Source organism: Castanea sativa, chromosome 1 (assembly GCF_040712315.1).
Source record: "Castanea sativa cultivar Marrone di Chiusa Pesio chromosome 1, ASM4071231v1".
In the NCBI taxonomy this organism is placed as follows: domain Eukaryota; kingdom Viridiplantae; phylum Streptophyta; class Magnoliopsida; order Fagales; family Fagaceae; genus Castanea; species Castanea sativa.
The window spans coordinates 26,054,759-26,076,109 of NC_134013.1; the positions used below are offsets into that span (position 1 = coordinate 26,054,759).

General features: G+C 34.2%; 2 protein-coding genes and 1 non-coding gene across 4 annotated transcripts; 1 reads left to right on the plus strand and 2 right to left on the minus strand.

Annotated features, from left to right (window-relative positions):
- The first annotated feature begins 11,963 nt into the window (after positions 1-11,963).
- On the plus strand, positions 11,964-12,050 carry LOC142622967 (small nucleolar RNA Z102/R77). The gene has a single exon (XR_012842003.1). It is a non-coding gene; the product is annotated as a small nucleolar RNA Z102/R77 (small nucleolar RNA).
- Positions 12,051-12,794: 744 nt separating this feature from the next.
- Positions 12,795-15,348, minus strand: LOC142628723 (protein FATTY ACID EXPORT 4, chloroplastic). Of its 2 annotated transcripts, none has more exons than XM_075802768.1 (4): positions 14,983-15,348; positions 14,813-14,877; positions 13,338-13,425; positions 12,795-13,216 (listed from the first exon to the last, which is right to left on the minus strand). In XM_075802768.1, exons 1-4 carry the CDS (start codon positions 15,257-15,259, stop codon positions 13,107-13,109), a joined length of 540 nt encoding a protein of 179 aa, XP_075658883.1. In that variant the 5' UTR covers positions 15,260-15,348; the 3' UTR covers positions 12,795-13,106. The 2 variants fall into 2 exon arrangements, with proteins under 2 accessions (XP_075658883.1, XP_075658888.1); XM_075802773.1 differs by having other exon boundaries at positions 13,338-13,400; positions 14,983-15,303.
- A 387-nt stretch (positions 15,349-15,735) lies between these two features.
- LOC142623675 (uncharacterized) lies at positions 15,736-16,119 on the minus strand. The gene has a single exon (XM_075797122.1). The coding sequence runs from the start codon at positions 16,117-16,119 to the stop codon at positions 15,736-15,738; it is 384 nt and encodes a 127-aa protein (XP_075653237.1).
- Positions 16,120-21,351: the final 5,232 nt, after the last annotated feature.

The following is a 21,351-nucleotide window of genomic DNA, read 5'->3' on the forward strand; positions in this document are numbered from 1 at the left end:
AATATCATTAACATAAAGCACTAGGAACATTACTACTTTGTCTTGATGTCTTTTCTACACACATGGTTCATCAAGATTTTGTTCAAAATCAAATGACTTGATTGCTTGATCAAATTTGATGTTCCATGACCTAGATGCTTGCTTTAGTCCATAAATGGACATTTTCAACTTGCATACCATATGCTCTTGGTTCTTTGCTATGAAACCTTCCGGTTGTATCATATAGATTTCTTCTTCAAAATTGCCATTAAGAAATGCAGTCTTGACATCCATTTACCAAATCTCATAATCATAATGAGCAGTAATGGATAAGAGAATTCTGATAGATTTAAGCATTGCTACTGGTGAAAAGGTTTCTTCATAATCTATACCTTCTTTTTGTATATATCCTTTCGCCACTAGCCTTGCTTTAAAGGTTTCAACCTTTCCATCTATCCCTCTCTTCCTCTTGTAAACCCATTTGCAACCAACGAGTTTCATGCTGTTAGGCACCTTTACAAGATCCCAAACTTGATTGGAATACATGAAATCTAATTCAGATTTCATAGCATTAATCCAATGATGGCATCTATATCATTTATTGCTTTATCATAAGTGTAAGGATCCGATTCAGCCTCTTCTGAGATAGCTTTATAAGTTTCTCCCAAACTTATAAATCTTATAGGAAGCCGAACAATTCTCCCACTACGACGAGGCACTTGTGTACTAAACATCTCATGAGTAATATCTTGTGGTGTATCCAATACAACCACATCATCCATAGTTTTATCCAATGGTTGTTGATTTACCAATTCATTCATTTCAGCCAATACAACTCTACTTTTAGGAGTAAAATTATTCATATAATCATTTTCCAAAAATTTAGCATTTGTACTAACAAAAATTTAGCATTTGTACTAACAAAAACTTTGTTATCCTTACGACTATAGAATAAATAACCCCTAGTTTCTTTTGGATAACCCACAAGCAAACATACTTTTGATTTTGGTTCCAACTTATCAAGCTTCCCCTTTAGTACATGTGCTGGATAACTCCAAATGTGGAGATATCTCATACTAGGCTTACGCCCACTCCACAATTCCATGGATGTTTTGGGAACAGATTTTGATGGAACTAAATTCAAAAGATGTATTGTTGTATCTAAGGCATACCCCCAAAAGGAAATTGGTAAAGTTGAGTAACTCATCATGGACCTAACTATTTTTAAAAGAGTCATATTCCTTCTTTCTGCTACACCATTTTGTTAAGGAGTTCCAGGTGCAGTCAACTGGATACAATCCCATTTTGAATTAGGTAATCTTTGAAATCCCCAAGAAGGTATCCGCCACTTCGATCAGATCGAATGACCTTTATGCGTTTACCCAATTGATTCTCAACTTCAGCCCTAAGCTCTTTGAACTTTTCAAAGGCTTCGGACTTCCGTCTCATTAGGTACGCATAACCATATCTTGAGTAATCATTGGTAAAAGTGATGAAGTACTCATAACCTCCTTTTGCTTAGATTGACATAGGACCACATACATCTGTATGAACTAACTCAAACAACTCTTTGGCTCTTCTACCTTCTGCATTAAAAGGTCGTTTGGTCATTTGACATTCCAAACAAGATTCACAAACAGGAAATTCATCAAAGTTCATGGGCTATAAAAGTCCACCTTTGATTAGTCTTTGAATCCTGTTTGAATTAATGTGACCCAAACGCAAGTGCCAAAGATATGCATCATTAGTAGAATGAAATTTTCTCTTTAATGATTTTACATGAGAGTCATTATCTAATTCAAAATTAAGTAATTCATACTTATCAGGAGTTAAAATATAAAGACCATCCACAATATTGCCAAAACAGATAAACATTTTATCATTCTTTATTACAACATTGTCTTTTAGGATAACACAATATCCATGTTTACCTAAATAAGTAGCAGAAATTAAATTCTTACGAACATTAGGTACAAATAGACAATCTTCCAATATTAAAACCCTAGACTCAAAGCATAAATTAACAACACTAATAACTACAACCTGAATCCTGCTCCGATTAGCCAAAGTTAGAAACAATTCCCTTTCATTCAGCTTTTTGGTCTCCTGAAACCCCTGTAAAAAATTGCAAATATGATTAGTACAACCTAAATCCACACACCAGGAATCTGTGAGATTCTGTACCAAACATATTTCAAGAAGAAAGGAACTTTTCATACCCTTATTCTTAGCAGCTTTGAGCTTTGTACAATTCATCTTCCAATGTCCTTTCTCACCACAATGGAAACACTTTTCTTTGGCTTTCTTTCCTTTGATTTTCTTTCCTTTGTCAGCAACCCCTAAGGCAATTTGTTTACCCTCTTGCTTAGTGAAGTCCTTCTTCTTCTTCTTCTTCTTCTTCTTCTTACCCTTGTCTTTCGACTTAGGTTGAGAAGTAGAAACTTCACCAATATTGGCTTCAACACTAGAAGTACCAAGGATGCCTTCTGCTGCTACCAATTCATTCATTAATTCAGACAATGAATAAATCTTTTTGCTCATGTTATAATTAAGTCTGAATTCCTTGAATGATTCCGGTAGTGACTGGAGTATTATATCCCCTTGGGATTCTCTATCAATGTCGGCAACTAAAACTTCCAATGTATTCAGATTAGAGATCATTATAAGACAATGCTCTCTAACTGAACTACCTTCAGCCATTTTGGTATTATAAATCTGTCTCATGGTTTCTTGCCTTGCTGAACAGTCTTGCTCACCAAACATCTCATTCAGACTTAGCATAATGTCTGAAGCTAGTTCTACATCCTGCATTTGATGTTGTAGAACATTTGAGATAGATGCTAGGATATAGCACTTGGTCATTTCATTAGATTTCTGCCAATGATCATATCGTTGTTTTTCCTCAGGAGGAGCATCTAATGAAGGAAAGCTAGGACAAGGTTGAGTAAACACATATTTGTGCTCTTCAACTGTAACAACAATGTCCAAATTTCTTTTCTAGTCAACATTGTTGGATCCAGTCAGTTTTTTTTTATTAAGAATAGTAACAAGTGGGCTAAATGATGCCATGTTCAAATTTGAAAATAATAAACATGAATACAATAAGTAAACTGGACATTATCAATTTAGCATATAAGCATATAATATGGAACCTTAATAAAACCATAAAATAATATATGCAACGACAATCCAATCTTATGTTTAAAATTCCTTGGAAGCAAGTAAATTATAAACACTATGATTGATTGAGAACTATTCTCATTATTAGTGCTATCATGATAACTCTTATCAAACACTAATAATATGCCGTTTTTCCTTTAGCCTCTAAGTAATAATGACATAGCTCCGAAGGGAGGTTAACATTAAATTTAGTCTAGTGTACACCATTGACTGAATTCTATGTGAGTCATTAAGTAACTCTATGGTGGTGTGGTCGTTCTTAACGTAAAAGCACATATTATCCATCATTAAGAAGTTTAATATGTAGTACCATGAATTAGATACCCTCCGAAGGGAGCAAGGCATATACTCCAAGGCGAAGTGTTTAATCACACTACTATAAACCGACAATGGAGGTCGTGAGATGCAACTCTTGTATCTCTCTCCCACTAGATGTTTTAAATTAAAGGTTTTTAATTAGTAAACATGTGTAATCTAATCACACACAACCTTGCACTTTATACATTTGAAAACACTTAGAAAAAGTTCAAAATTTCCTTTAGTGACATTTTCGCGAGTATCTCGCGACTAAGCTCTTCCTGTGAAAATGAATTATGGCAAAAAATGAAAACACAAAATTCAGACGGAGACTTTCCCGACTGTCTCGCAATTGTTTCACGAGTAAAGCTTACCCGCGAAATATTTTGTGAAAACACAAAATTCAGACAGAAGCTTTTGGGATTGTCTCGCGACTATTTCGCGAGTAACGCATACCCACGAAAAACCCATGTTTTCAGTTTTCTAAAAGGAACATCTGAACAGTTTTCAACGGTTTTCCATGAACAAACAACCACCATATGAACATAATAGATGGAATTTGATATCTAAACTGAATTCTATTGATGCTATAGCCTTAAAGATCAATTTAACATACTTAAATTCAAATTTAAACAACATCATAACATCAATATCAGTTTTTATCAATTCATAGTTTCAACAACCATGCAGAAAATTAAATGCATATATAATCTGCTAACATCATGAAACTATTATCTCTAATTCCAAAACTCACAGAACATGTTATACATATTCAAATTGAAGACCGTTCTGATACCATTTGATGGAAATATGCATGTACGCAGCAGAAAATTAAACGGATCTACTTCATTCGTATTGATAACATGCACTATGTAAATTTCGGAATATAGAATCAAGAGAATGTACCTTGGTGCAGTGAATTTCAAAACCAAAGATCATAAGTTCTTGAGAACACTTTTAATCTTCACTCCAATTCCACTGACGCCCAAGATGTGTGATCTCTCAATCAGTTTTTGTTCAAGGGAGAATGAAAGAGTGTCTAACACTCACATACACACTATTTCACAATGATGTCTCTCTTTTTCATGTATTTAAATTCTGTATGTTTCTCTCCTTATAACTGATTATCTAATTGAGCTAGCCTTTTGAACCTTTCCAATTGGGCTTTAGTATGTGGCTTGGAGTGGGACTAAAAAGGACCAACAAGACACTAGCTCCAATGGGCCTTGGGCTTTTCTGTTAACTCTTGACAAGTTCAAAGTTACCATTAACTATATTTAATACCACTATATAAATATAATTGCACTCTAGGCCTTATTTATAAATTATATCACAAGACTTTATTATGCATGCAACCCCTTCATAAAATATTCGTAGTAATACAAAGTCATGAATGTAAACTGCCACTTTGTAAATTACTATATCTTATCCTTGAGTACCTGATTTAATCCTTTAAAGTTACTCAACATATATTTATGAAATCCAATTTCATAAATATATACTTTAGTAACTTCTTACCAAAGTGGTTAGGCCTAACTTTTTGAATAACTGATCCATTAAACTTATCCCAAGAGAATATTTTATATCTCTGTTAAGAGACTATGAATTCCATGTTGAGAATATATGTTCCATCAACACTAAATGTGGCTACCCAACATACTGAGATTTCGACCGTTACCTTAGATCTCACTCCTGATATATCAAAGCAACCTACATTTCATGATCAGGTCCATTATCCTCTCAGGATTAAGAGTTTATGTAAATAGAAGTCGTGAGATTTATTATTCATTTGACAGTCGTTAGAAGAATAATAAATCTCACAACGGTCCAGTTCAATATGTCTTAACTCTTAAAATATATCAACATATCAACTAGAAGTGTACACTTCCATGATCAAAAAAAATCATTTTAGTTGATATGTTATAGTCTTCGCAAATGAGATGCCCAATTTCATCACCAATTACGAACTATAATTCTGAGTTTACAAAAAATTTGTGATTTATATCTTCTGTGACTTTTCACATAAATCACATACTATGCATCTCATGGACTATATGATAATGTCCCATATTCATATTACCATTATTTTATATAATAATAAAACAACTTTATCAATCATAATATTAAGTCATACATCATGTCATACATAATATCATACATAACATTATACAATAGGATTTAAGGGCCCTAATCCTAACAACATTTAGCTCAAACGTTTAGCTAAAATAATTACTAAACTCACCCAAACAACTCTGCATCAACCTCAATAAGCAGTTGTATTAAAATAATTTATGATAATAACTCAATCCATGCATCAAGTTACTGTAACTCAATAACTAATTCTTCAATACTCAAGCTCCAATTTGGTCCTTCAAGTTGACAAAGTGAAATTGGGAAAGGATAAAGTTAATAAGCAGTTGAATTAAAATAATTTATGGATAATAACTCATTCCATGAATCAAGTTACTGTAACTCAATAACTAATTCTTCAATACTCAAGTTCCAATTTGGTCCTTTAAGTTGACACAGTGAAAGTGGGGAAGGATAAAGTAAAAAAGAAGAAGAAATACATACATACATACATACATATATATATATATATATATATATATATATATATATATATATATATTTGGGGAAAGAGAAAATAATATTTAGGGATAATAACATATTACCTACTGTTAGTTAAACTGAATTCACTTTGCCTACTCATGGTTAGAAAATTGTCACTTTACCCGCCATATGTTGACTTTGTTATGCAGCTATTACTCATCTCCTCACTTTCCCTACTAAAAATATAAGGGTAAATTACAATAACCTACCCTGAGGTTTAGGGTGCTACCGTGCACATCCAAAGGTTTTTAAAAAAATGACTAATTTGGTCCTAGTCACTAACACCGTTTGTGCACCGTTTATTATACTTTTTTTTTCCTTTTCTTCTTCTCTCCCTTCACACTAGAAAATTTCTTTTCTCTATCTCTAACCTCCAACAACACACCAGCAAAAATCACACAAAAAAATATCCCTTTCAAACTAATAGAAACCCAAAAAAAAAAAAAATCCAAGCCAAACAACACACATAAATATCTTTTTAAATTCCCAATGAAATATTCTAAACATCCCAACAGAAACCCTAAAAAACCAACAAAAATCTCAACCAAACAACATAGAAAATCAATACAACCCCAACTATCACCAACCTTATAAGAGAAACAAAAAAAACACACCATATCACAAGATCGGCTTCATCATCGATCTTCATCATCTCCTGACGAAACACTACCCAAATCTGAAATCCAAAGGTCAGCCACAATCCACAACGCTGTCACAAAGAGGATGAGAGAGTCTATAGAAGGCAAGATCCAGATCAAAGCACCACCACCATCACCATGTGGGTTTCAATTTGAGAGAGAGGGACAAAACTCCAATAAATGGCGCTGATGGCATCAAACCCATGGTGGGAATCGAAAATTCCTTTGCGTGGTGGTGTTACCGGTGACCAAACTCATGGGTTTCACCAGTTAGAGAAAGCTCTAAGTGAGAAATCAAAAGAGAGTTTAAGAGAGGGTGAGCCTCCATGCTCCTCCATGGTGAACCTCAGCCAACACCACCACAAAGACGGCCTCTCATCTCTCATCTCACTTTTCTCTCTAAAACCCGAGACCAACAAACATCTTCTCCCTATTTGATTCTCATACCCTCAAAACCCCAAACCTATTCTTCGATCTATAAGCTAGAGGGTCCTAGACGACACGTGAAACATGGATCAACAGTATGGAGGCTGAGAAGATGATGGATCCACTGAGATCAAAGGTCTAGTAATGTGTGGGTCTGTGTCAGCCATAAGAGTCTTAGAGATTTGAGAGAGAGCTGGAGGTTAGAGAGAGAGAATTCCTGGCGTGAAGGGAGAGATGGAAGAAAAGGAAAACAAAAAAAAAATTAAAAATAAATGGTATAATAAATAGTGTTAGTGATTAAGGACCAAATTGGTCATTTTGTAAAACCTTTGGATATGTTTGGTAATACCTCAAATCTCAAGGTAGGTTATTGTAATTTACCCAAAATATAATAAAGGGATAATTACACTAAATCCACCTTTGGTTTGGGCGAAAATCACTTTGTCTACCCGTGGTTTGAAAAGTATCATTTAACCCACCCGTGGTATGTTTCGTTTGTTTTTCGTAACCCACCTTTGTTAAAATCAGGGGTAAATATGTATTTTTGCTCAAATTTTATATCTCTCTCCTCCCAAAACAAAAAATAGCACAAAAATAAAAGAGAAACAAGATCAAAAAGTGGTATTGGTATACGATCTGGACATCATCTTTAACGACTTTTTATAGATAGTAAAATCCCTAATCCAAAAAAAAAACTTCACAAGATCTCAAATTTCTAAACCAAACCCACAATTGCTTTTGTCCCAAAATCACTATAACTCACCACGATCTGAAATGGGTATCATCGAAAAATACATCATTACAATTAATTTCACAAAAATGAATATTTTTCAACCAAAAAAAAAAAAAAAAACCCAACTCCTAACAATCAAAGCTTTAACACACATAGCAATCTGGCATCCAAAAATAGCAAAAGATCTATGAACACAACACTCCCATATAATAACAATCTGAATGATGAAAATTCAAAACCAAAACAGAATTAGTCTGGATCTTCCTCAGCTTCTCCATCATCGTGTACAACAAGTACATCCTTGACCCACAAGCTCTACAACTGGCCATTCCCGATCTCACTCACCATGATCAACATGTCCTCTTGTTCCTTCCTTGCTTACCTTCTCGTCAAAGTTTTCAAGGTCATGGAACTCCCATCCACCATGACTCGTGACCTTTACCACAAATCTGTGGTACCCATTGGATCTCTGTACTCCCTTTTTCTCTAGTTCTCTAACTCCACCTCCTCTACCTCTCTGTCTCCTTCATCCAAATGCTCAAGGCTCTTATGCCGGTTTTGGTTTACTCCATCGGGGTTTTGAATACAGGGAGAGGTGAAAACAAAGGGGGTCTTTAGAATATAGATCCGAATATAGGAGTTTTGAATATAGGGAAATGTGAAATTAGGAGTTTTGAATATAGGGTTCAAATATTAATTTTCACAAAACCCTCCCTTTTGATCTTGTTTCTCTTTCATTTTTGTGCTATTTTTTGTTTTGGCACTTGAACAAAATATGAAACCCTAAATCGAGAAAAGACACAAATACCTTGATTTTCTTTACCGAAATTACCTTCCCTAGCTTCGATATTGCAAAACTTGTGTTTTCTCCCCCTCTAGACACTCCAAATCACGAAGAACATGTTAATCTCACCACAGGTTTCTCTCTCGAAAAGTTTTTGAGTTTTAGGTGTTTTGATTCGCGTTATGTTGTGTTTTGGAGTCAAAAGGTGTTTTTGTAATGGCAAGGCTTGAGGTGGGTTACGGAGATTGACGGAAACATATCACATGTGGGTTAATTGATACTTTTCAAACCACGGATAGGCAAAGTGATTTTCGCTCAAACCACAAGTGGGTTGTGTGTAACTACCCCTATAATAAATCATAGAAATCAAGATTTTTTTTAAAAAAAAAAATTGATATTTGTAAAAATTGTGATGCTTTGGCTCAAGAACACTTTTCATCTTCACAAAAATTTTCTTAAGAGTTGAAAGTCTTGAGACAATTAATCTAAACCAAAATCCATTCAACCCAATCCATCCAAATGTTACCAAAAAATCATCAAGCAACCCATTTGAATTTGGCTTCCAATCCAACCTTCAAACACATTCCCACAAACTTAGAGAAAAAGAAATTAATTAAATAAAATCTCTATGCTTATTGTCCTTTGCCTCCACTGCATCACAACTATAACCAATCATAACCCTAATCTCCACTATGTTCTCTCTCTCAAGGCCAAACCTATAATTCCACACGGAGTTAGCCGAGCCTAGAAGCTTGAAGAACCTTGGGACCTCACTGTCAGCAGTGCCTGCATCGCCAAGCTCTAGCAACTCCTATCTGTCACCTCCTCAAAGTCAATGGGTTGGTTTGCTTGGGTGGTTTAAGAACCTGAGCTTTTGAAGCTTTAACCCACCAAGCTCATCGAGCTAGGTTTCACCTTCAAACCCACCGAACCCTGTGATTGGTTTTGGGATTGTGAAGAAGAAGGGAAATTCTATGAAAGGTGTAGATGAAGTAGGTGCATGGGTGGTCGTCGACGGTGTTGTTAAATGGGATGGAGAGGTTCTGAAAGGATCTAGAAGTGTCAAAGGATTTGCAAAGAGTGGTGGATTTGAAGATTTGGTTCAAGGATTTGGAGGTTAGAGAAATGTTCGCTACTTTCTTTTGGGGTTAGCCTTTGAGGCTTAGCTCAATTCATTGGAGGAAAACCCTAGTTGGGTTATTAGCCTCTTTTTGTTGTTGAATCTATGCTTCTTCTTTTTTCTTTTCTTTTTTAATGTTGTAATCCTTTTTGTTTAAATATTTTTTAATCTGAAAGAGTAATATTTTTTTAGAAAAATTTTGTTTTTCTCAATTTATTTTGTAAATATCCTTTTAGATCTTAATTTTTATGTTTTTCGTTATGGTTTTTTATGGTTTTTTTTTATTATAATGTTTTAACAATGAAAGTGATGTGGTGGATAGCAGTTGAATATTGAAGTCAATTTTGGGTGGGTAAAGTGACAATTTTCAAATCACAAACCACAAGTAGTGAATTCAAATCCAAACAGAAGTAAGCAATCAACAATTATTCCTAATTTTTAAATGGAATAGTAATAGAATGCTGAGGTTGATGTAATTATCAGTGAATAGTTCACTAACTAAACTAACAAAAATGAAGCTTTTACACTAAATTTGGCTAAAAATACATTGAGATTGATGTAAGTACTCTTAAATTCTAAGTCCCATGCTAAATAGACCTCTTATACATTGGTTCAATGGACAAAAACTACGATAAATTGTAAAATTCAAGCAACCTTCTTCTTCTTTTTTTGGCCCTATCACAAAGTTAATTCACAAGTTTAATGTTTTCTCACATGTAAGGGAGCATGTGAGCTATTTTAGAGAACTTAACTTGACAAAAATACTACTCGCATTAAAAATAAATAAATAATTACCCACCCTGAAGAAAAAAAATCAGATTTGCGATGAGCCAATTTAAGAGATCTGCTATTTTTTCCAGAGAGTTTCATTTATATCTTGAGCTTTCGATTTTAAAGAATGATATGTTCATCGGCATTGTGCTGAAAAATTTGTGGAGATCGAAGGTCCTAGTTTGCTGCAACAGGGTGTCTCATCCTTGTTTAGCTAGGAAGAATTATTGTTGTGGAAATGCTTAAGCAAAAGTCGGCAAATCGAATTCTCGTTCTCAACGGATTTGTTGGTTTTTTTTTTCCTTAGATTTTATTTAATTGATTGTGGTGGTGGTGAATATGTACCGTGGATTTTATGTTTAGGTGATGTATCTTTGAGATCAAAGTTGAATTTTGATCATTGTATTGGTTTTTATATTGGGGAAAATTGTGTTTTGAGATCAAATTTTAAATCTGTTGCCCATCAGCTTTTCGTGAAAATACATGAATAGATTATTGTTGTATATTTCGCCTCTTGTTTGAGATTTTTTAGTGAGTTTGTTCTCTGAAGATTGGGAAGTCTTCCAGGCATGACATCCTCCCATCCTGGCTCAACGCCTAGATGCGAATTTTTCTTCAGATTGTGATTTTCATTTAACTAGGTTAATGGTTTTGGTTTTATTTAAACCAACGTAACTAGGGATGACAATTTTGCCTAACCCCGCTTGACCTGCCCCTCCCCGTTTCGCCCCGTGCAGGTTTTCCCCGCCCCACAAAGGTGGTGGGGCAGGAATGAGGCAAGATTTTAGACCCGCACCACAGGACGGGGCGGGGATGGGTTTACACTTTTTAGACTCACCCCGCCCCGCCCTGCATCGCATTAATAAGAGTTAAATTGTATTTTTTTCATACTCTAAAACCCTATTATTTAAACAAAAATATCATCAGCTTATTTTATTCTCCCTAACGTGGTTCTCTATCTCTTTTTTCTCTCTAGCAAAGTTGGAAATAAGGTACCAATTTTAACGTTTTCTTTTGTCTTTATTAGAAACAAATTTATATACTATTGAATTACTAATTTCATTCATGATTCATGTCTTTCTCAACTTATTTTTCATCATGAACATAATATAATTTTTTTTAATGAGATACGGGTCTGAGGCTCTAAATATTTTTGTCTGTGTCATTGTTTTTGTGTGGGCATTTGGCCATTATAAAATATAAGGTATGCCGTCACAGTCACACTCATAGGCAATCAAATACGCCGTCATTCTGTTACCTTGTTAAACACACCCCCTTTTCTCTTAACACTTGGAATTCCCATTGGGATTTCACTTTGCTTAACAACACTGCTTCTTTATGCTTGTCAAAATCCATATCTATTTTACGAGTTGGGTTTTTGTTTTTGAATTTTCATGTTAGAAATATGAGCTGGTGAATGGAGAACGAGATGATGAGGAATATGTTTCCCTATTGGTTTGATTGCCGATATGATGGCATCAATCATGTATTAGCTCTAGCTTATTGTACGGCGGGGCTTCGTGGGTCTTCGCGGGGCCTTAAGAGGCAAGGATGGAGCAAGAAATTTTCTCTATCATGCAAGGCGGGGCGGGGATGGGGCCAGAAAAATCCATGCAGAGAGGGGGCGAAGATCTCATCCTTCGGCCCCGCCCCGCCCCATTGCCATCCCTAAACGTAACTTGTATTTTCATATTTCGATATATATAATTTTTTAAGGATGGGAAGTTTATTAGACCTTGAAAGATAAAACATTGAGGTTAAGTTGTGTTTAGTTGTCAAGAAAAATGTGAGAAAATTCTAAGAAAACTCATTTGAACATGGCAAACTTTGAAGAAGAAATCAAGAAATGAAATTGAGGGAGATGACCTGAATTTTATACACTTACAGGATATTTTTGCCATAACATTAGAACATTGCTTCAAATATTTATTATTTTTATTTGTCAAGTTATAAATGTATCCAATGGGTCTTGAACCCATGAACTCATCATCCACCTAACTCTTGAAAAGGAGGTGCCAGAAATCGAGATTTGGCACCATACGTTGGGCCAACCACAAATATATGAAACACTGCTCAAGCATCATTCTAAATAATATTTTTCACTGTATGTACAACAAGGGTAAAGAAGGAAGTTCACAAAATCAATCCCATAAAGGTGCAAGAGATGTGTTTGCATTAAAAAAAAAAAAATAATTAAAATAAAAAAAATATTAAAAGATCGAAACTACATTTACATATTCAAATTTGTAAATCCAAAACATAACCAGCTTGTTTAGGCATTTCGTAAAATAGAATTCATATTCATCATTGTGAACTTTGCCTTTTGTGTAAGTTACACCATTAAGTACACAATATCACAACCAACAACAAAATATAATTCAATCTCAAAAAAAAACAACTAAATATAATTGGGAGCAAGCAAAGCAAAACATGCATAAATCAATTCTAATTACGTCCCCTCAAAGTCAGAATACAAAACATATCAAAGTAACCTAATGAATTGACCCGAGCCCGAGGCAGCTGATGTCTGAGCAATACTTTGTGTTATTAGAGGAAACTAAAAGATCAGAGTTTATCATGTAGATATGCTGAGATAAATACAGCCAACGCACAGATAGAAAGACCTAACAAGGGGCCTGCAGGAGTTAACTTACGTGTAGCTGCCAATCGTATAGCTGAGAAAATAAGAATGAAGGGAGAGAGAGCAGGCTTCAAGTCAGTCCAGAAATGCAGAGACATTTTAACGCCAATACATAAGAGGGAAAACTCAAAAACATGAACATTGAAAAGGCGTACCAAATACAGAAGAGAAAAGGAATGAGGATCCAAACCCAACAGCATCACCAATAGCTTTTGTATCTGGTACTTGCATAAGAAGGTAAGCCTATTGGGAATGGCATAAAAAAGTAAGGCTACTGGGAATTGCAAATATCCTGCATAAGAACACTAACTGTTCGTAGTGGGGAGTTGGGGGGATACTGTACTTGTAGAGTTCTTATTTGGCAACAATTTCTCCAAAGATTATTCAGATTATTTTTCGTTTTCAGCTTTTTTTATGAATAAAAATAACGAACACCCACCCCCAACACCCCCCTTCCCTGAAAAAAAAAAATGAAAAAAAAAAAAGAAGAAGAAGAAAGATCTCCAAAACTAACATCTTTCCTCTTTTTCAGAAACTTAAATTTCTTATATTAGTTATTTATCTATATATATATATATATAAGTGAATTTATTATATTAGATAAATGCCGAAAACAAAATTGTCTAGTAATGTGAGGCATAACATTCATAAGGTCAAGTGTGATGTAGATAATTTCTCTAAAATTTGATCTAATAACACAGAAAATAATAATACCAGTTGCAGTAGAAGTAATATTAATATGAAAACTAGATGTATGGTGTTGCTGCGATAACAAGTTCCTTCTACCAAAAACAACAGGTAGTAGGTTTGAGTTTGGAAATCAACCTCTTCAAGAAAATAATAATAATAAAATGGGGGGGAGGGGGGGGGGTGTTTAAGGCTACCTATCAATCACCTCTCTCAAACCAACAAAAAGAGGAAGCCTTGTACACTAGGTATGACCTTTTATTAATATGAAAACTAATAATAGTAATGGTAATGAACTTCGTTTATATTTCACAGTTATTTTAGCAAAAATCTAAATGTGTTAAGGATTGGATGACAATGTGAAATTTCAGTGAATTCAATACATTTTTTAGTAATTTTAAAACTTTATAGGTAACATTGAGTTTAATAGAATATTCTCAGCCAAAGAATTCTGATGCTTTCTATTTTATAGAAGAAAACGGTGTTCTCAACTGGACAATTGACCTATAATGACCGCAAGCCTCTACTTTAAAAGATCCCTATGAAAAATAATTCAAGGAGTTCTAGGCATCTATCTTTTATATAAAGTATGAAATTTATTCAGTTTGTTTAAAACCACATGGATGTGTTTACTGGTCAAGCATATCCTTCCTCATAAAGTGGTTAAGGTAGTGTGGAACAGAATTTATTCCATTGAAGGAAATGTCGTTGTTTCTTTGCAAGTTACGGAGAAAAATGTGATGGAACATGACAGAAGGGACACATTGTAAATAGTGAAGGTGTAAAAGTTCTAAATTATTATAAGTTTAAAAAGTATTAGAGTGCAAATTTTTGAAGCTAAAACTAAAAGGGCAAAGAAAGCTAGTTGCAATTGAAATAAATAAATAAATAAATAGCAGAGCTAATATTTGAAGTTGAAAATGCAGTGAAATGCTAAACTTACAGATGCCATTAGAGCAGCCCCAGTAGTTCCGCCGAAAAGTGATCCCTTGCTTCCTGATTTTGTATCTGGCGGGCGCAATTTATAAACAGAGAAATTATGTAAAGAGATTAATTTTATAAATAATAAATAAAAAAAGCTTCAAAATTTGAAAAATAAATGAGAGAGTTTACAGGCAAAGAGACCACCGCCTAGAAGCAGGAGTCCGTAGGCGGCAGAGGTGGCTGGGGCTAGGTCTGCTAATGCCAGTTGAGAATTGCAGCGAAATATGATACGGCTGCTGCTGCTGACTTTGGATTTGGATTTGCTCATCCTTGCTGTTGAGAAGACGAAGGAGCTAGCATATTGATAACCGGTTAATGCTACTGCGCCACATTTCAGATGATGATACTCCTGGAAAAAACCAGTGGCCGGAGCCGTGATCGGTAACGAGGAGGAGGAGTAGGCCATCTCTCCCTCTCTCTCCGGTGTACTCTACTAATAGTATTGTGTCAGTCCGATGCCTTCTCTTCCTTCGGAAATTGAGTGCTGAAGTGGGCCTCAGCCCAACATTGAACTGGACGAGGTTTTTCAATGCCCAGCTCCATCATCCGTTTTCCTGAGGCCGCCTAACATGGACCAAAAGCCCACACTCTTCTCTCTACTCTTCATCGTGCTTAATAATAATAATAATAATTAATCAAAAAAATAATATTATCCTACCCTAATTAGTAAAATATGATAGGTTTATAATATGGTAATTGGTAAATAATATATAGGTATAATTCGGCATCTCTTTATGAAAAATACATTTAAAAAATTCGGTATAAAAATAACAAAGTGCAACTGCTATAGGTTTACTTTTATAACAATACGGGTTCTCAAATAGAGAATGCCAAAACCCGAGTTTTTTTTTTTTTTTTTTTTTTTGTAGAGGGAACATATATTCATTCATTCATATTTAAGCAATCCTGATACAAAGCGTCTAAAACAGGGGGAGGAGAATCCTCCATCCAAAACAAGTCATTATCAATATTTCTAGCGTATTGGGCCAAGATATGCGCAACCTTATTTCCCCCTCTTTTAACACAGCTAATATCAGCAAAATGCAACCCACGGATGCTACATTTGATATCCTCATACACATGTCCCAGCAATGACAAATCGCCTGAAGTGCTCACCACTGCTCTCATAACAGCAATGTTGTCCCCTTCAAGTATCATCTCTGTAAATCCTGACTCCACAGCAAATTCAAGAGCCTTTCGACAAGCCAATGCCTCTGCTTCTTCACTGCAACTAACTGAGGGTCCTTTGACAGACATTGCCGCCATGACTTCTTCACCTGCAGAGTTTCGAATTATTGCTCCAAAGCCCAAGCTCTAAGTTCCATCAAATACCGCAGCGTCGAAATTAAGCTTGTACAACGAAGAAGGAGGTGGTTTCCAGCTTTGAGTTTTTTTTTTTTTTTTTTAAATTGTATTGTACATGTAACATATGCGTTTTTACTAAGTAGGAAGCCTACAATCACTAAAATAATTCCTTGTGTCACACCCCCAACCCGAACAAATAGGCTTAAGCAAACAACAATTAACAGCCACACACCTTATAAGTGTGCAAGACCATCTTATACAATAATGACTATCCTCAAAGAGTTATTAAATCAAAGTGAAATCTTTTTTTTTTCAAAAATAATTACAATATGCTACTAACGCCGTAGCTCGAGCCCTTTTCCCCCTAGGCCTCCAAAAACTTTGTGCATGGAGAAGTGCCAATTCAGCTACAAAACCTTGGCAAAAGAAATCCAAACTATATTTAATAATTCAATTGCCAAAAATCTCCAAAGCATTGATGAAAATAAAAGTCCAAATATCCAATACAATTTTTTTTTTTTTTTGAGATAGTTATATTATCTTGCTAACATTATAACCTGATCCATTTCTTCCCTAAACTTCCAAGCACTTTATTCGTAAATAGGTATCAATTAAGTTACAAGACTATTGGCTTCAATACATAAAATACTAAATAACAAGAAATTACTAAATACTAAAAGCCCAATCTTGTTCCTAAAAAGATTCATAAGCTCCCCTCATTCGCATCTGAAGATGTAAAATGCATTTTTCTCTATTTTGGATAACACTAGGGGAAAAAAATCACAAAAACACGTGTACCCATATCCAATCATGCATTATTGTTTAATTTGACTCATTGCTACAGTTAAATCTAACTATACATGGCTATTAGTGCAAACACAATAATAATAACACAATGAGAAGCCGAATAATACTTTTTTATATTATTTTAAAAAAAATTACACAACACTATTTGGACTAAGGCGCGGCACTCGCTCTATTTAAGGAGATTCAAGCCCTTGGTTGGCAAAACTTTGTGATCGATGCAGACCTTCTCTGTCTTGTCTCTCCCAGGATACAACAACCCAACAAGTTTCGTATGACTAGAACAACCTCTGTACAAAGTGTTCAAGCCCAAAACTCCACTAGAAAGAACACCCTTCCTTACCAAGAACCTCTCTATTTTTTTAGTGTATATTGTAGTCACTTAGATTTGGTCTGAATGAGTTTATTTATAAGCCTCAGGCCATTTACTCACCAACGGATATGATAATTATTTTAAATAGGCTGTCAAGTAAGAGAATCCAAGAGGCTGATTTATTTCCACGTTTGACACATCCACTCTTCACCTCCCCCTTACGCACACATCTAGCCCAATATCTGAGTCAATTCATATTAGCCCATTAATCACCACAATTAAAAAGAATAAAAAAGTCTCTCTCTTTTTCAATGTGTGATTAAACAATTTCACTAACTCTTCATCTTTTATATTCACTCTCATATCTTTACATTTATGTTGTAATATTTATTCATTTTAATTGATTAATATTAAAATGCTCCAACAATCCCTCACTCATTTTGATTTTAAATTTTTTAGTTAAAGAGAGATTACCAAGCAAAGACGGGTCACTATGCATCATGAAGGTGTACTATGCATTAAAATTTCATTTAGTAAAAAAGTGATCTCAACTCCAGAGTCGTAGTGGTCTTCAACTTGAACTAGGACTGCTTTAGGGAAATTAAGCGTCACTACTTACACATAACAACCCAGGTGTTGACATGAGTTTTTATAGCTAGCACTTTACGACTATGTGTTGATCCCAGTTTCATGAGTGTATTTGAGATTAAGTCGAAATCTCATAGGAAACAGCCCCACCCCCACACTCACATAGGTGAAATTTTGTCAATGGTGCTCTTGTAATCCCACTCATACGAGCTACAAATTTCATTAAAAGTTTTTTTACTCAACCTCTCCACATTATTAGATAAATGCACTTACATCATAGAGATGAACTATTAAAGGAATTTTTTACAAAATAAATAATTAAAAAAAAAATAGTGCTTTTTTTCTAAGAAATAATTACAACATGCTGCTAACCCTGCAGCTTTAACCCTTTCCCCCCTAGACCCTCAAGCACTTTGTACATGGGAAGGTACCAATTCAGTTACAGAACCTTTGGCTAGTGTATTTCTTATGACCATCATATGGTTCGTTTTTCCCATTGAACCCAATTCTCAAGATCTCTGGTTCTTGGATTGGGTATCCTCATACATGGCTCATAATTCTATGGACTTTAGTCTCATCCCCCTCGATGTATTCCAAGCCCTATCTTTTGCCAAGACCTTGATAAATGGATCTGCAAGATTATCATTAGATTTAATATAATCCACAGTTATGATGCCGCTACTCAAATAAGATCGCATGGTACTGTGCTTTCTTCTTATAGGTCTGGATTTACTGTTGTAGTAACAGTTTTTAACTCTACCAATTGCGGCAGTGCTATCACAATGAATTAATATAGGCGGAATTGGTTTTTCCTAAAGTGGAATTTTATATAAAAAATCTCTAAGCCAATTTGCCTCTTCACTAGCTGAAGCTAATGCTATTAATTCAACTTCCATTATTGAATTAGCAATTATTATTTGTTTTTTAGATTTCCAACAAATAGCACAACTACCTAAGGTAAAAATATAATCAGTGTTAGAGAGAGAATCACCTAACAAAGTATTCCAATCGGCATCACTAAACGCTTCAATCACAGTAGGGTACTTTTTATAAAATAAGCCATAGCTTTTGGTACCAATTAAATATCTCACGGATTGCTCAATAGCTAGCCAATGATCTTTATTAGGTTTGCTAGTAAATCTGCTAAGCACTCCTACTGTATATGCAATGTCAGGTCTAGTACAATCAGTAGCATAACGCAAACTACCAATGATACTAGCATAATCCTTTTGATTAAAAATCTCATCATTATTATTCACAGGAAATAAATGAACAATAGAATTAAAAGGAGTAGCTACACTTTTGTGATCATTAAATTATATTTTCTCAACATAATGTGATTGATCAAGAAATATTTCATCACATGTTTTTGTAATTTTCATGCCCAAATATAAAACTAGCCTCACCAAGATCTTTTATACCAAAATGACTTTTAAGAATATTTTTTGTCTCATTTATAATATGCATATTTGAGCCAAAAATCAACATATCATCCACATAGAGGCTAATAATAACATGTAAATTATTCCATGATTTAGAATAAATACATTTATCATATTCAATTTGATTTATAACCATTCTTAATCACGCAGGAATCAAACTTTTCATACCATTACTTAGGTGTTTGTTTTAAGCCATATAGGGATTTAATTAGCTTACATACCTTGCTTTCTTATCCAGGCTTTAAAAAGCCTCCAGGTTTATCCATATAAATCTCTTCCTAAGTCCCCATTTAGAAAAGCAGTTTTTACATTCATTTGATGAATTTTTAAATCAAAAATTGCAACAATAGCAATTAACAATCTAATAGATGTAATTCGTGTTACCGGAGAAAATGTATCAAAGAAATCAAGATCAACTTTTTTGTTTAAAGCCTTTTGCAACAAATCTAGCTTTAAACTTATCTATTGATCCATCTGGTTTCAACTTTTTTCTAAGGACCCATTTACAACCTATAGTCTTACAACCCGGTGGAAGATTTACTAATTTCCAAGTTCAATTAGAAATTAGAGATTTCATCTTATCATTTACAGCCTTTTTCCAAAATATAGCATCAGGTGATGTTAAAGCCTCTTTTAAATTTTGGAGATTTTCCTCAATGTTAAAAACATGATAATCAAGACCAAAATCCTTTTTAACTCTAGCTCTTTTACTCTTTCTAGGTTCCATTTCAAAAATTTCTTGATTTTGTAAATGTGAAGTAGAAGAACTAGATTATGACAAAATATTTTCTTCACCCCCAATATTTTTCAATTTAAAATGAAATTTTTCTTCAAGAAAAATTGCATCATCAGATTCAAAAATTATTTTGTTTTCAAGATCAAAAAATCTATAGGTTGCACTATTAATTGCATAACCAAGAAAAGCACAGGAAATAACTCTTATACCTAATTTAGGTATTTTAAGATCAATAAACCATACATAAGCAAGACAACTCATACTCTCAAATATCCTAAATTTGGCTTATGGATAATCCTCAAAGACTGAACAAATGAGTTGAATGCACTAATTTATACTTACGGCCTCTATCACTTCTTATTCTTTTTATTTTTTTACCGAATTGATTTTCAACTTTTTTTAAAAAAATCTTGAAATTTTTCAAAAGTATCACTTTTATTTTTCAACAAACAAATAGTTGTATATTTTGATAAATTATCAATAAAAGTGATAATATATCTATTTCCCCACGTTAAATTCCCTCAAATTCACATAAATCGGAGTGAATTAACTCAAGTAATTCGTTATTTCTTACAACACTTTTATGAGGCTTTTTTGTAATCTTAGTTTGTCTACAAATTTCACACTTTTCAAAATCTTTTGACGGTCTTGGAATTAATCCTAAATCACTCATGATTTTCACATATCTACTATCTATATGACACAAACAAGAATGCCAAAAATTAATAGAAGAAAGCATATAAACTGAATTGGTAGATGCTTTATTATTCTCAACATTCAATTCAAACATTCCATCACAAGCATAACCCTTACCCACAAATAATCTCTTTTTAGTGATTACATAATTATCAGATTCCATAATTTGCTTGAAATTAGCCTTGTTAAGCAAAAACTTGACATTAAATTTTTTCTCATAGATGGAGTATAAAGTACATCTTTTAATGTTAGCACATGTCCAAAAGTGAATTTCAAATCAACCTCACCACTTTCAAGAACCTTGGTTTTACTAGAGTCACCAAGCATAACAGTTTTTTCTTCTTCAAAATGATAGTACAACTTGAGCTAATTTTTGTCATGGCAAATGTGCCTATTAGCACTAGAATCTGCCCACCACCCTTCAACATATTGCACCATATCGATGTCTGCAATCATAGCTACTAAAGGCTTTTCGGTTACGTTAGCCTGCGAGATAGATTTACGTTTCCGAAATTTGCAAAATCGAGCAATATGCCCACTTTTGCCACAGACAAAACAAAATCTATTAAATTGATCTTGTAAAGGGGGTCCTTGATTCTTATTGTAATTTTTAT

What these genes read in the sequence shown, in the direction of transcription:
- LOC142628723 (XM_075802768.1), bottom strand. Translation starts at nt 15,259, where the DNA reads ATGGCCTACTCCTCCTCCTCGTTACCGATCACGGCTCCGGCCACTGGT. An exon ending in AGGCGGTGGTCTCTTTGCCT is followed by an intron (nt 14,878 to 14,982) that starts GTAAACTCTCTC and finishes TGCGCCCGCCAG; the next exon opens with ATACAAAATCAGGAAGCAAG. An exon ending in CCTTTTCTCTTCTGTATTTG is followed by an intron (nt 13,217 to 13,337) that starts GTACGCCTTTTC and finishes TTATTTTCTCAG; the next exon opens with CTATACGATTGGCAGCTACA.
- LOC142623675 (XM_075797122.1), bottom strand. Translation starts at nt 16,119, where the DNA reads ATGGCGGCAATGTCTGTCAAAGGACCCTCAGTTAGTTGCAGTGAAGAA.